Source organism: Stegostoma tigrinum, chromosome 6, assembly GCF_030684315.1.
Source record: "Stegostoma tigrinum isolate sSteTig4 chromosome 6, sSteTig4.hap1, whole genome shotgun sequence".
In the NCBI taxonomy this organism is placed as follows: domain Eukaryota; kingdom Metazoa; phylum Chordata; class Chondrichthyes; order Orectolobiformes; family Stegostomatidae; genus Stegostoma; species Stegostoma tigrinum.
Window position 1 is genome coordinate 52,887,240 of NC_081359.1, and position 16,345 is coordinate 52,903,584.

A 16,345-nucleotide genomic window follows, 5' to 3' on the forward strand; every position below is an offset into this window, starting at 1 on the left:
CCAAATGCAGGCAAGTGGGACTAGTTTAGTTTGGAAGCACAGCCACATAGACTGGTTGGATCAAAGGGTTTGTTTCCATGTTGTATGATTATATGACACTATAATACTCTTTAACCTTTTCAGTCAACCATGGCTGATCAGTCTACCACTTTCTTTCTCACTGGAACACAACTATGCTGTGTTTTCTGAAACATAGCCCTTTAAATGTCTGTCATTGTACTGGTTGTTGACATATCCCTGAATCTGTCAGTTGACTTGCTTTTATGCAATCCTCACAATTACCCATTTTTTAAGCTAAAAATATTAGTCTCGGACTTACTCTGCACTCCCTCAAAATGAAAGTGAACGTATGATTGCTGCTGCCTAGGGTCACCTTAGCTTTAACATAATTGATTAATCCCACCTCATTGCATAATACTAAGAATAGTACACAAAAACTCAAAGAACTGCGGTTGCTGTAAATCAGAGACAAAACTATAAATTATTGGAAAAGCTCAGCAGGTCTGGTAGCATCCGTGAAGAGAAATCAGAGTTTACCCCTTGAGTTCTGAGGAAGGGTCACTCGAACCAAAATGTTAACTCTGATTTCTCTCCACAGATACTCCCAGACCTGCTGAGATTTCCAGTAATTTCTATTTGTGGCCAGGTATACTATAGCTTGCTTTCTGGTCCAGAATGTGTTGCTGTAAAAATCTTTTAAAAACGACTCATTTCAGCTACCTTTATCTATCTGACTTTTCCGGTATATACATAGATCAATAACCCCCATGATTACTACCATATCTTTCTAACAAGTTCCCATTATTTCTGCCTTTTTACTCTATTTTGTGCACTTACAATTCAGGTGCTTGTACACTGCTTCCACCAGTGAATTCTTGCCTTTATCATCTCTACCCCGACTGCATCTATATCCTGGTTTCCTGAAGCTGGGTTATGTCTCTTTATTGTGTTGCTACTATGATTAACTAACAGGTCCGCTCCACCCCTTTGTTCCTAGCTTCCGGTCCATCCTACCCTTTCAATATTCAAGTCCAATTACATCATGCTGCAGCCATGTCTTTGTAATTGCTATTGTATCATATGTAGTATTATTCTTGCTTTCAGTTCATCTGTTTTATTCTGAATGCTATGTGCATTCAGCAACAGGACCTTTCACTTTGTTGTTTTATGACTTTTCTAATCTCTTTAGAGCTGTTCTTGCTATTCTTCAATTTTTTTTCTCCTTTTTGCAGTCCCTGCCATTTTCTTTCAAATCCCTTTATTGTCCTTTATACCTCCTGCTGTGCACAAAGCCTCTCCTGTTCTTTAGCTATTTAGAAGTCCTTTGTTTGTTCCATCTCTCAATTGTCTTGTTGGCCAAAACTGTTTGAATATAGAAGTTGAACTCTTGCCCTTTAAGCCCTTGAATAGTATGTGCATTTCTGATTTTTAACCAGTCCCTGAGTAGAGATTTTTCACTGCTCAAAGTTTTATTCATGAAGGTGATAGTTCTGAAAGGGTTAACTTTGAAAACTGCATTAAACGCTAGCCAACCTGATGATGTCATGTAATCTTAGGTAGGGAAAAAAGGAGTCTAGCTCAAGACCCCAAAGTAGACATTTTATTAGTATATCCTGATTGGTTAGTTAAGCACAATAACTAAGACTAAATAATTTGTACCTGTTGTATTATGCAATAAACTACCTTGTTAAGGCAAGTGACTCTTCCCATTAAGACTCACTAAATTTTCATCCTTGACTACTGTTGACCACATAAATTCAGTCCAAGGAGGAGGATTGGCACAGCACCCTACCCCAGCCAAAAACTGACAGCAGTTGCTCCGACAATGCACAGAACAGGTCAGGCCATCCCTATCTCATCGAGCCAAGGTTAGCCTTACTTAAAATTAATGCCCTTCGTTCATGAAGCATTCCTTTGCCCCTTTCGGAACCAGTGAATTTCAACATATTACTGTCAGTTAACTAATTGAGATTTTTGACCAATGCAGGTTCATTTGCTCACCATTGAATATCAAATGTTTATCGTCTTCAAGCGGCACTTATATTCAACATAAAAGCACGTAAATAAATGCCAATGCCTAACAAAATTTCATAATTAAATGCAAGTCTTTTTTTATATTTCTCCACCATCATCCACTGTCAATACACAAATTTTAAACAATGCTTTAAATGACAGTTTCTCCTATCTTGATGAAATATTTCTTTCTTATTTTAGAAAAATGGCAGTTGGGTTGAATCTGGGGGTAGAAAGACGACAAATACTATAAACTGGATAAGCTCATTATTAAATACCCATTTGAACACAAAAAAAGCTTCACCCAATCAGCACCATTTGCCACAAAAATTATTATTGTTCATTGCATTCAAAAGTTCTTATTTAGGAAACAGAGATCTTTCACTTTCTGGTCCCTTTCAATAAAAATGAATATTGTACATTCACTGTACTAGGTGCATTCTCACAAAAAAAGAGAATAGGATTAGTTTGCAAATTTGTATCTCATCGACACACTTATTAGAAAGAATGAAAGTTCAATTCCAATTAATAAAATCCAAATAATTAGACACTTAAGGCCTTTAAATTCATCTAAGGCTCAAAATTGTGCACCTTTAAGGAAAAATTTGACTTAACACTGTAGAAGTCCAATTTCAACAAATGCTCAACTTTAAGCAAATAATTATTAGTTTCATTTTAATTCATTCAGCTTTAATGTAAAAGCATTTCAACCAGCTATTTAAAAACTGAAGGCAATGACTCATGCTGTTACATTATTGCATGGACACTGGCTATCCAACAAACTTTCGTCTTGTGAGCCATAGAAAAACAGAAGAATTGCAACTCAGAAATAGGTTACTCAGATCATTGCCTTTCTCAGCCAGTGCAGACACAAAGAAAAAGTTCAACTGTTCATTCTAATCCTACATTTCAGCACCTGGTCCACAGCTTACAGGTTACAGGATTTCAGCTGTAGATCCAAGTACCTTTTAAAATAGTTGAGGGCTTCTGCTTTGACCGCCAAATTGGACAGCAAATTCCAAACAACCACCTTCATCTGGGTGATGAGGCTTTTCTCTCTCAACCTGTATCAGTTAAACTGTTAATTCAAGATAATAAAATGTGAGGCCGGATGAACACAGCAGGCCCAGCAGCATCTCAAGAGCACAAAAGTTGACGTTTCGGGCCTGGACCCTTCATCAGAGATCTGATGAAGGGTCTAGGCCCGAAACGTCAGCTTTTGTGCTCCTGAGATGCTGCTGGGCCTGCTGTGTTCATCCGGCCTCACATTTTATTATCTTGGATTCTCCAGCATCTGCAGTTCCCATTAAACTGTTAATTCATCTCCCTGCCAAAGAAGCCAATTGTGCAAAGGTGCTGGTAGATTCTTCAATTGTGCACTGACAAAATCCATCCATCCACTATAAAATACACTTCCCAGCAGAAGTAATTGGTAAAAAGAGCCCCTTTTTTATGCTTTTCTCAACCAGGAGCACCAAAGTTAATCATAGGTCCCTACTATTGCTTTACAATGGCTGAAGCTAATTAACTCAGCACAGATCAAGGATCTAAATCAGCACATTCTTCATTTGCAACCAGTGTTGTTTACTTGATGAGCAGTATACATTAATTTCCTGCAATTTCTGGATTATACGGCTATTCACAAAGCAAGACAGTTTGTACAAGTCACCTGTGACAAAGAATCATGCTATGCTGCCCAAGGCATACACAAAATTCCCCGAAACTAAGTTAGCTACATTAATCAACTGATCTTTCCTGGCTAGGAAGGAAGGAAGAAAAACATGTTTTCCCTGAGACTTGCTTGAGGGAAGGGCAAGATCCCAGGATATAGATGCTTCAGGTGGAAAAGAGAGGGAGGTAAAAGGGTTGGAGGAGTTGCATTACTGGTCCAAGAGGATATGACAGCTGTGCTGAAGGAGGGCTGTCTGGAGGACTCAAGCAGTGAGCCAATATGGGCAGAACTGAGAAATAGGAAAGGTGCAGTAACAATGTTGGAGCTATACTATAGGCCTCCCAACAGCGAGCAGGAAATAGACGCACAAATATGTAAACAGATTATGGAAAGATATAGGAGCAACAGGGTGGTGGTGATGGGAGATTGTAATTTTCCCAAGATTGACTGGGATTCACTTAGAGTTAGGGGTTTAGATGGAGCAGAATTTGTAAGGAGCATTCAAGGAGGGTTTCCTGGAGCAGTATGTAAATAGTCCAACCCAGGAAGGGGCCATAATGAGCCTGGCCAGGTGGTTGAAGTTTCAGTAGGGGATTACTTTGGGAATAGTGATTACAATTCCGTAAGTTTTAGAATACTGATGGACAAAGACAAGAGAGTGGTCCTAAAGGAACAGTGGTGAATTGGGGGAAGGCCAACCACAGCAAAATTTGGCAGGAGCTCAGGAATGTGGAGTGGGAGCAGCTGTTTGAGGGTAAATCCACATTTGATATGTGGGAGGCTTTCAAAGAGAGGTTGATTAGAGTACAGGACAGACATGTTCCTGTGAAAATGAGAAACAGAAAGGGCAAGATTCATGAACCATGGATGACAGGTGAAATTGTGAGACGAGCAAAGAGGAAAAAGGAATCATACATAAGGTCTAGGCAACTGAAAACAGATGGAGCTTTGGAAGAATATGAAAGTAAGACCAATCTGAAACGAGGAATTAAGTGGGCTGAAAGGGGTTATGAAAAATCTTTAGCAAACAGGGTTAAGGAAAATGCCAAAACAGTTTATTCATACATAAGGAGCAAGACGATAACTAGAGAAAGGGTTGGCCCACTCAAGGAAAAAAGAGGGAAGTTATGCAAGGAGTCAGAGAAAATGATTGAGATTCTTAATGAGTACTTTGCGTCGAAATTCACTGAGGAGAGGGCACATGACGGGTTTTGAGGTGAGGGATAGATGTTTGATCACTCTAGGTCAAATCGACATAAGGAGGGGAGAAATGTTGGGTATTCTAAAAGGCATTAGAGTGGACAAATCCCCAGGTCTGGGTTGGATCTATCCCAGGTTACTGAGGGAAGCGAGGGAGAAATAGCTGGGGCCTTAACAGAGTTGGGCGGAGAAATGACAGATGGAGTTCAATCCAGGCAATTGTGAGGTGATGCATTTTGGAAGATCCAATTCAAGAGTGAACTATGTGGTAAATGGAAAAGCCCTGGGAAAAACTGATGCACAGAGAGACCTGAGTGTTCAGGTCAAAGTACCCTGAAGGTAGCAATGCAGGTCGATAGAGTTGTCAAGGAAGCATACAGCATGCTTTCATTCATCAGACAGGGTTTTGAGTACAAGAGTTGGCAGGTCACATTACAGTTGTATAGGACTTTGGTTCGACCACATTTGGAATACTGCGTTCAGTTCTGATCGCCAGAAAACTAAAAGGATATGGATGCTTTGGAAAGGGTGTAGATGAGGTTCACCAGGGTATTGCCTGGTATGGAGGGTGCTAGCTATGAAGAGAGGTTGAGTAGATTAGGATTATTTACATTAGTAAAGCAGAAGTTGAGGGGGGATCTGATTGAAATCATAAGAGGTATAGACAGGGTGGATAGCAGGAAGCTTTTTCCCCCAGAGTGGGGGACTCAATTACTAGGGGTCACGATTTCAAGGTGAGAGGGGAAAAGTTTAAGGGAGATATGCGCAGAAAGTTCTTCACACAGGTGGTGGGTACCTGGAACATGTTGCCAGCGGAGGTGGTAGAGGTGGACAGGAAGCAGAGGGATACAGACCCTTGCAAAATAGGCGACAGGTTTAGATGGAGGATCTGCATCAGTACAGGCTTGGAGGGTCAAAGGGCCTGTTCCTGTGCTGTAATTTTCTTTGTTTTTTGTTCCTGTCAGTATTTAAGCCTTAACATTCGTGTTGAACATTAATACCCAAATGATGCTGAAATCAATATTCATTACATTCAAACTGGAAAATATCATAAACTCTATTTAATATTCGTTCTAATGTTATCAGATTGGCCAGATTAAAAACTAATTTTCTTTCATTCAATGGTGTTTAACACATTCAAAACAAGAAAGGACAGGCATAGATTATGTACAGTACAATCAGGATCACCATGCTCCACTATGCATAGCCAAACATCAATAACTAACTGGGAAATAAGTGGAGCAAAATGACATTTTTGCAATCTAATGAAAACAGGATCAACCATCCAAAGTGTAAGTAACAAAAAACAGTAAGAAAACGAACAATTTTCAAAGTAAAATATCACTTACCAAGTTTGCCATATAAATTGTTAACAGCCCTCGCCTGTAAACCAAAAAGACATTCATGAGGCACATTTAGTCAATACGCCTACATTACATTGGCTGAATGTATTCGGGAAGATAGTTAAGGGCTTTTCAAATATTATATATAATAGCCTTTTTTGGGAATGACATTGCAACATAAAATGGTCAAAAGATGCATTGTGAACATTGGCAAATTTTTAATCTAAATCACACTATAGTGAAATTTATAAAATTCATCAAATGACATTTCTGCTCTGTATTTTAGCCCTCTTAAAATGAATGCAAATATTGCATTTGCCAAACTAACTGCCAACTAAACCTGCATGTTAACCTTAGGAGAATCCTGAACTAGGGCTCCCAAGTTCCTTTGTGCTTCAGAATTTGAAAGTTTTTCCCCATTTAAAAAGTTGTGTTATGCCTCTAGCCAAAGTGCACAAACTCTCACTTTCTCACATTGTATTCCTCCTGCTGAAACTTGCCATATGTGTGATAACCATTAGATTTGATGTCTATTTCCTTCAGGATAAGTTCAAACTTCCAATCATCATCATCTCAGCTCTCACAATCACTTTAGTGGCATTCAAACACCAGCAAGGACTGGTGGCGGCACAGTGGCTCAGTTGTTAGCACTGCTGCTTCACAGCGCCAGACACCCGGGTTCAATTCTATCCTCAGGTAGCTGTCTGTGTGGAGTTTACACATTCCCCTTGTGTCTACATGGGTTTCTTTCAGGCGCTCCAGTTTCCTCCCACAGTTCAAAGATGTGCAGGTTAGGTGGATTTGCCATGGTAAATTGCCCATACTGTTCAGGGATGTGTAGATTAGGTGGGTTACAGAGGGATTGATCTGGGCGAGATGCTCTGAGGGTTGGTGTGAACTTGTTGGCCGAAGGACCTATTTCCACACTGTAAGGGATTCTATGACCATCTACCCGAGTACAGACACAACATTTGCCTTTTCCCAGTTTTACAAAACAAATCCAGCAGCATAATTTGAACAAGTACAAAGCATAGTCACAACATCCACGAACATAAATCTATACAGTATATATGGCATTGTAACAAAACCAATATAAAAATTCACTCATTACCATACAGTAAGTCAAGAAACATTGCAGCATGGTTTTATTTCTTGACTGTCAATTTTAATTTAATTTGAAGGTTAAAACTAACATCACATTTCAGGCTGTCAAATTGACCAAATGTTGATATTCATGATTTGTATGGCCAGTTACTTTGGAGTGCAGTTTTTCCATCAGTCATTCTCTTCAAAAATTGTCTTTTTCTTTAACAACTTCCAGCAGACCAAGCTATCTGCCCAGAATGCCTGATATTTCAGACACACACCAACTTCTGCAATGGATTCACAGAGCTTATGCGACAAGGTTGCAGGCTGCACTGCTCTGGATGGATACTTCACAAAAGATTTGGATAGTGATTAGGACCACTATTCAGTTTTGAACATAACATGGCCTAGCTGTTCAGCAAATGTAACTGAAGTCACTATAGGCCTAGAGGACCATTGGGCAGCTCTCTTATTAAAGAGAGTTGACTGGTCGTAACTTTACCCTGAAGGTTACCACAACACAAGGGGCAACATCGAAAAGGTATACTGATTGCAGCCAGTGCAGGACTTCTATCTGTACTGTTGGCTTCACTCTGTATCACAAACTACTTGTCCAGCCAACTGATTTAACCAACTTTTTGTCAGCAATTATAGACATGGAAAGAATAGAGAGGAAATCTGAATTTGAAAAGCATGCTTGTAAGATGAGTGAAGGAACCAGCCTCTCATTTATTGTCACGGGGGAATATAGTATGTTTGTGTATGCAGACCCTGAGAAATCTTGTACAAACATTGTCTTTGGGGGAATTAATTGCTACTATATGGAATGGAATCACCACTTCTCACTTCCAAAACTGTAAGAAGAAAATTGAAATTATTCATCATTTTTATTAACAACGAGAACTTGACAATGAGCCACGTACCTAAGTTAGTCAGTTATCCAATGACTGGAGACATTGCAAGCAATATAGATGACCAATCAGATATTTACTAATCAATTAAATGAATAGTTTGAGCAAGTGCAGTGAAGATTTACCATAAATTGGCAATGAGAATTATTTGTGAACCGCATTGATTTAACTGTAATTACATACAACTAGGGTGTAGTAACTAGGACTTAGAAAGTTAAGGAGTGATTTGATTGATATCTTCAAAATATTTGATTTATAGTTTCAAGCGTTCTCCCTCAAGTATTGGACAAATCTGCAGGTTGAATAATAACCCTGTTGAATCCCATCATGAATTGTCTTCAAGAAAATAAGGGAAATAGACAGCTTAGCTATAAACTATATCTCCTGTTCCTAAAGCAATTCAAATATAAATCAGAGACAGAAGGAACTGCCGATGCCGGAGAAACTGAGATAACAAGGTGTAGAGCTGGATGAACACAGCAGGCCAAGCAGCATCAGAGGAGCAGGAAAGCTGGCATTTTGGGTCTGGGCCCTTCTTCAGAAATAGTTTGGCCGGCTGTGTTCATCCAGCTCTACGCCTTGTTATCTCAAATATAAATCACCTTTGTTCCAAATCTAATTGCAAGATCTGACTAAAAGTATATTTGCACAAACTCATGTACTTAGTCACAAGAATGTTCCTCTTTGGAAATGTATTGCAGAATCATAGTTCAGATGTCAAAGCTATTTCGCTTATGCAGAATAAACTTTGAGTTGTTGATGCATTAAGGTGCAACACATGTAGTACATCTTTAACACTATTTACCATGACTCCAGGAAAATTCCCTGGGCTACTGGTTGAAAGCAATTGTAAAACTATCATAATGGAGCTGTGTTACAAAATACTTGGACCAGCTGCAAAATATCTTCACCTAATCGATGGACAGCTACACAGAATAAACACTAAACCACAGCAAACTGAAACTAGTCAAGCAACAGAGTTCAAATGGTGTTAATCAAATACAGCTAAAGCCCAATTTTTGATCCCAGTTCACACAACTTTAGCCTTAGGTCTGGTCATTTGCTGTAACAATGGATTTTGTGTATCCTAAAGCATCACTAAAGAATAATGGAGATAATGGGAACTGCAGATGCTGGAGATTCCAAGATAATAAAATGTGAGGCTGGACGAACACAGCAGGCCAAGCAGCATCTCAGGAGCACAAAAGCTGACGTTTCGGGCCTAGACCTCTCTGATGAAGGGTCTAGGCCCGAAACGTCAGCTTTTGTGCTCCTGAGATGCTGCTTGGCCTGCTGTGTTCGTCCAGCCTCACATTTTATTATCTACTAAAGAATAATGCTGTGTTTCCCTTCTGTGACAGTCTCTGTTAAAGGTACTTGCACAATCACGGAGTATGTTAGAATAAATGTCTTTAAGAGCTAGCTATAATAGTTTGTGATGTCATAGGAAGAAGTGACATATTCTCCTGGCCTGAAAGTCTAAGTAAAAATAGCTTGAAATGAAGCGAGTAAAGCAATGTTTTCATTATTGTAACTATGTTTATAATAGTTAGTGGGTTTTTTTTAGCCAGTCTTTTGGAGTTACTGATACTTCAATGCAATTGTGCAAAAATTATCTAAATTTCTGTTTACATACTTTATTGTTTCTAAACTTTTTATCATTCTATATATATATTTTTCCAAGATTCTCGTTTCAATTCCATGTACACAAACCGTGTTCAAGTCTTTTGTTGCATTAGTGTGGGAGAGATTTTCCTTAAATTCTTTACAAAAGTGATTACTTGCACAGCAGATAGCAACTAAATATATAGTAGTAGCTCATAAGAGTAGATGACTCACAGAAGTAGCAATACTGGAAGATTAATGTCACCAAAGGAGGCAGCAAATAAGCTTTCACAATACATCCAGCTGACAAAAAATCTGTAACAAATAAATACTGGACCAGCCAGTGATACCAACAACCCATGAATGAATTAAAAAGCACTCAATTCATAGCAGTGATAGATAAGAACACAAATTGTAAGAAAGAAAATGTCTAAACAAAAAATTATGAACAAAATTAAGCAATGCAGTTCTTTGAATTAGCACTTTCTTTTAGGTGAACTCATTCAGTGGATGCTGTACCAGTTTTCCCAAGTTTTGCAAAGATAAATGTAACAATAGCATTTTATACTCTTCCTCTTTGAACAAAAATTTTTGATGTATTATGCAACCCTGGGTACAGACACTTAAATTTATTGGAAACAGACATTTGCAGACAAACTTATAAACACATAGAACAGCTGCATTAGATTAAACTCATTTGATAAGAACATACAAGCCAAACAAGAAAAAATACTTAATGCATCAGCCTGAGCCTGATGTGATCAGTGAGGCTTCGTCGGAGGCTCACTGATGAGGTTACCTAGAATGGTGACGAAACGTCTGAAAACTAACGTTCCAGCTCAGCGAGCAAACTCACATCCAGAACTTAATGAATCAATTAGTAAAACTCAATGACAACGTGTAATACAGAAACTAAGAAGTCACTTTTATCAAAAGCATATTTTAAAATGATCACATATAGCAATCAATCCAATTGCTGTTGGACCAAAAAATGTGGTCTGAACCCAGTACCTATCTATATAGAGGGCAGCACAACCAGCTCAGAGTTGCATTGTCAGCTGTAATCATCAGTGGCAGAAAGTCCTGCATATTCATCTTTGCAGAATAGGGTGGAACCCCAAGGAATGAGGAGACACGTTATATTTTAGTTCATCAGAAATATATCTGTCATAGAGTTCTATTGTTATACATTTAGTTTTCTGCATCAGATATTACGCAAAATTCTCGGTTGAGAAGAGTAGATTCTATGACAATATTCAAATTAGGTCCAACTTTCCAATCAATATCATGAGTGAATTAAAAACACTCAATTCATAGTAGTGACAGCTAAGATGACAAATTGAAAGAAAGAAAATGCCTAAAAAAAAATTTATGTGCAAAATAAGCAGTGCAACAGTTCAGGTATTTTAGTTTTATGTTGTTCTTACAATTCTTACAACATCAGCAAAAACAGATATAAAGGAAGCAGGAAAGAACTTAAACAAGAAATTTGGAGTCTTGAAATACCCTTGGCAAGGAGGATAAAGATGAATTCCAAGATATTTTATATTAAGAGCAAGAGGGTAGCAAGGGAAAGGGTAGGGCCATTCCAGGACAAAGGAGGGAATTTATGCATGCAGCCAGAGGAAATGGGTGAGGTCCTTAATAAGTACATAACATTAGTATTCACCAAGGAGTAGGACATAGATGATGGTAAGATTAAAGACGAATATGTTGAAATTCTACGGCAGGTCAATATTAAGAAGGTAGTCATGTTGGAAAAAATTAAGGTTGATAAGTTCTCAGGGCCAGATGGGATCAATTTCACAATACTGATGGAGAGAAGAGACACAATTGCCAGGACCTTGACAGATACCCTTGTGACGTCTTTAGCCAGGGCCAAGATCCCAAAAGACTGTAGAATAGCCAATATTGTTTCCTTGTTCAAGGACACTCGCGATAATGCAGGAAATTATTGAGCATTGAGTCTTAAATCAGGGAACTTACTGAAGAAGATTCTTCGAGACAAGATTTACTCACATTTAGAAAAGAAATGATTTATTCAGGATAATCAGCATAGCTTTGCACAGGGAAGGTCTTGTCGCACAAAGTTGATTTAGTTATTTGAGGAAGTAATGAAGATGATCTGAGCAACGGATGTTGTCCACAGGTCCCTCATGGTAGACTAGTCCAGCACTTGAGTTTTCTTTTGTTCTGAGTAAATTGGGATCCACAATGAGTTGGCAAATTGGATACAAAATTGGCTTGGCTATAGAAGACAGAGGGTGGTTGTGGAGGGGTGTTCTTCTGAGGGAAGGTCTACAACCAGGGATGTTCTGCAAGGATCAGTGCTGGGTCCTCCGTTGTTTGTAAGACATATAAATGATTTGGGCACAAATTTAGGTGGCCAGCTAGTAAGTTCACAGACAACATGAAAATTGGTGGGGTTGTCAATAGTGAGGAAGGTTGATAAAGGTTACAGAAGGATATAGGTCAGTTGAAAAGTCAAATACAGAAACTGCAGATGGAGTTTAATTTGGACAAATGTGAGATGATGCTTTTGGGAGGTCAAATGCAAGAGGAAACTATATAGTAAATGGTAAGATCCTTAGGAGCATTGATATATAGAGGGATCTTATGGTGCAAGTCCATAGATCACTGAAAATGGTGATATAGGTGAATATGGTCATAAAGACAGCATATGGCATGCTTGCCTTCATCAGTTGGGGCACTGAGTATAGAAATATGGCAAGTCATGTTACAGGTGTATCAGACTTTAGTTATGGCACATTTCCAGTAGTGTGTTCAGTCCTGGTCACCCACACTATAGAAAGGATGCAGAAGCTTTGGAGAGAGTGCAACAGGATTATCATGGTATTGGCTGGATTGGCTTTTATTACCTATAAAAGGAGAGGTTAGACAAACTTGCATTGTTTTTGCTAGAGCATAACAGGCTGAGGGATAATCTGTTACGAGTGCATAAAATTATGGCAGACATGGATGGGTGGATAGTCAGGAGTCTTTTTCCCTGGGTGAAAAAGTCAAATATCAAGGGGCATAGCTTTAAGATGAGAGAGAAAAAACTTAAAAATGATGTACGAACCAAGTTTTTTCCAGACAGGGTGGTAGGTGTTTAGAATGCCCTGCCAGGGCAGGTAGAGGAAATAGCTACGATAGGATCATTTAAGAGGCATTTAGATAAACTCAAGAACAGGCAGAATACACAGGGATACAGACCATGTGCAGGCTGATGGGATTAGTTAGAATGGCATTGTGGTCAGCACAGAGATGGTGGCCCAAAGAGGCCTATTTCTGTGCTATAATCCATTCGTTCATCTGTTTGATGTGCATAAAACTGACTACCACATCTGCTCACATTACCCTGCATGAACATCAGAAATTATTACCAGTTTACTCAAATACAAAAACAACTCAAGTTCAGCAATGTTTTGAATACTTAGCTGGTGGAGTCAAGAAATAGTTTTGTTACTGTTAATGTTAAATACACTAGCATACATAATTTATTATGCTATCATACAAGCAAGAATGAGTTCGGAAACTGACTTGTCAGAGAATGGTTAAAATTGAATTGATTTTAGGTAATTTCAGGTTTCCATAGGAATGGAAGGAAAATAATATTAAGAAGCATATGGTTTGCTGGCATCAGCTTTTGTTTCCTAGTGCCTGCCAATTGAAACTAGGAGCAAAAGGAAACAGTAGAGGGCATTCCTAAGTAACGGTACTGCATTTGGAAACGATGGAGAATAAATTTAACTCCAGCTTTTCCTGAAACTTGTCAGGTCACAACCCTGACCACTGAAAACATTTTGATTTTGAGGCTATTAAGGAAGTTTGAAATTTGCACTGAAGAGACTAAAGCAAACAGACCAAAAATAATTGCACCTTGTTGCTGCTGGAGTGACCCAAAGGGGAAAAGACCCCAAGTGATGATTGTACTGTATTAAAAGAAAATGGGAAAGCAGTGGTGTTAAATTCTTACTCATTGAACCCAGCACCATAAATGAAGAATTAATATTCTGAGAAAATTCCTATGTCCCAGCAAAACTACTAAAAGGCTCATTGGCCAAATGAACAGTTTGGTTCTGAAGGAATGATTACTAAATTATATGCATAAACTCTAAAACTACTGAAGAAACTACCAGAAAGTGTCTCACACAAGCTAAAGCTATTACTACAACACGAGGTTTACAGGAAAGCCAAGTTATTTTACCTCTTATCACCAGCCAAATAAATAGCAACAGTAAATTGGTCATCCTATTTACAATCCATTTAATTATCCTCAAACAAAAAAAAGAAAATCAGGCAAGGTGCAAAAGGGTTATTATTATTAATTAGTTACAGCAATTAAAGTTTAAACTACCCTAGATACAAAACTTCAGCAATTTCAAGATAACACCCTATGTAGCCAGAGGAACACCGCAGACCAGGCAGCATCAGAGCGACAGGCCTGGCCTGCTGTGCTCCTCCAACTCCACACTGTTATCTCTGACTCCAGCATCTGCAGTTCTTACCATCTCTGAATAATTTAAAGAATCTTATTTGAATTTTCGTTGTTGTAAAATCAACGGTTCATTCTTCAAAACCATGTTCTGATCTTTCAGCTCAAGGTTCAAAAAAAACAATTAAGCCCTGATAGTGACTGTTCAAATTCTACCAATCACCTTCGTCAACAAGAGGTGAACTTAGTTGGCTATTTGAAAATTTGCATATTAATCCTTCCTAACTGATTAAAGATTTAACAGCCGTCTTAAGTTTGTTCAACATCACATCAGTTCTATGTCTCTGACCTTTTGTTTATTAATTCTATGTCCAATGCCACCTCACTCACTGACACTTGAAGAAGGAGAGAGACTCTGGAAGCTAGTGTCTTCAAATAAACCGGTTCGACTATAACCTGGTGTCACGTGATTGTTGACTTTGTCTATCGCAGTTTAACACCAGCACCTCACATGAGAACTTAGTTGTGGTTCACCAGCTACTTAATGGAAGCATTCACCATGGAAAAAAAATCAAGGCATCATTACAGACTAGAAAGCGATTATTTGGTTTAAAAGAAATAATTCCGAAGAAAGAGCAAAGTACGAATTCTACACATGTAAAGCAGGTAAATAAATAGCTCAACCAGCACTGGAGACTTCAAAGAAATGGCTGAAGACTTCAACTGACTGGGGAATATCACCACAGGCAAACGATGACAGGCTGGAATTCGAGACTAAACAACATAAAATTACACAGAGAATTCATAACTGGGTTTAAGACCAAAATCATGATATGCAGGTGACTGAAGTTGTGACAAGCACATGTCAGGCAGCTGGACAAGACGGCGTTAGACATGAGCGAAAGTGACGAAGGAATGGAAGGCACTGTTGCTAAGCTTGCAGATGATGCAAAAGGCGGTATTGAGGAAGCGGTGGGCGGGGGAAGGGGTGGCTGTAGACGGTCTTGAATGGGGTAGGAGAGTGGAAAAAAAGTGGCAGATGGAATATAGATGTGGGCAAGTGTGAGATTATGCACTTTGGTAGGAAGAAGAAAGGCATAGGCTATTTTCTACATGAGGAAAGGCTTTGGAAATCTGAAGCACAACAAGATTTAGGAGTTCTAGTTCAGGGTTCTCTTGAGATTAACATGCAAGTTCAGTTGGAAGTTAGGTAGGCAAGTGCAATTTTAGCATTCATTTCCAGAGGGCTAGAATACAAGAGCAGAGATGTACTGCTGAGGCTGCATAACGACCTAGAGAGACCGTATTTGGAATACAATTAACAGTTTTGGGCCCTGTATCTAAGGAAGGTTGTACTGGCCTTGGCGGGTGACTAGAGATGGCTTGGGAAAGCTCACAGGGTTGAAGAGCTTGTCATATGAGAACTGTTGAAGGCTCTGGGTCTGTACTTAATGCAGTTTGGAAGGTTAAGGAGAGGATCTCATTGAAACTTACAGAACACTAACAGGAACAAAAAGTTGCTGGAAAGCTCAGCAGGTCTGGCAGCATCTGTGAAGAAAAATCAGAGATAAGGTTTCAGGTGCAGTGATACTTTAGAACATCAAGAGGCCTGGATAAAGTGCATGTGGAGAAGATGTTTCCACCAGCAGGAGAGACTAGGTCTCAAGGACACAGCCTCAGAATGAAGGGATGGCCCTTTAGAACTGAGATGAGGAGGAATTTCTCCAGCCAGAGTATAGTTAATCTGTGGAATTCACTGCCACAGAACCCTGCAGAGGCAAATTCACTGATAGCATTTAAGACAGAGATAGAAAGGTTCTTGATGAGTAACTGGATCATAGGTTATAGGGAGAAGGCAGAAGAATGACGTTGAGAAACATATCAGCCATGATCGAATGGCAGAGCTGAATGGCCTAATTCTGCTTCTTTACCTTATATTCTGCGAGATCTTTGAACCCTATCTTCAAGGTCCAAAGCCAGCACTAAATGGGAAAAGTCATTCAATGTAAATTTTCCTTGGAAAAGTCAATTAATGCCAGCAACAATCTCTTGAAGCTGGAAAGCCAAGCAGAAGCCT

General features: G+C 39.1%; 1 protein-coding gene across 3 annotated transcripts in view; it reads right to left on the reverse strand.

The window, feature by feature from the left end:
* Positions 1–16,345, reverse strand: part of tmem135 (transmembrane protein 135) — a 420,432-nt gene that overhangs the window by 350,106 nt on the left and 53,981 nt on the right. For all 3 annotated transcript variants that reach the window (XM_059646563.1, XM_048532215.2, XM_048532214.2), the window contains exon 4: positions 6,235–6,268. In XM_059646563.1, coding sequence (XP_059502546.1) covers positions 6,235–6,268 — 34 coding nt within the window. The remainder of the gene's footprint in view (positions 1–6,234; positions 6,269–16,345) is intronic.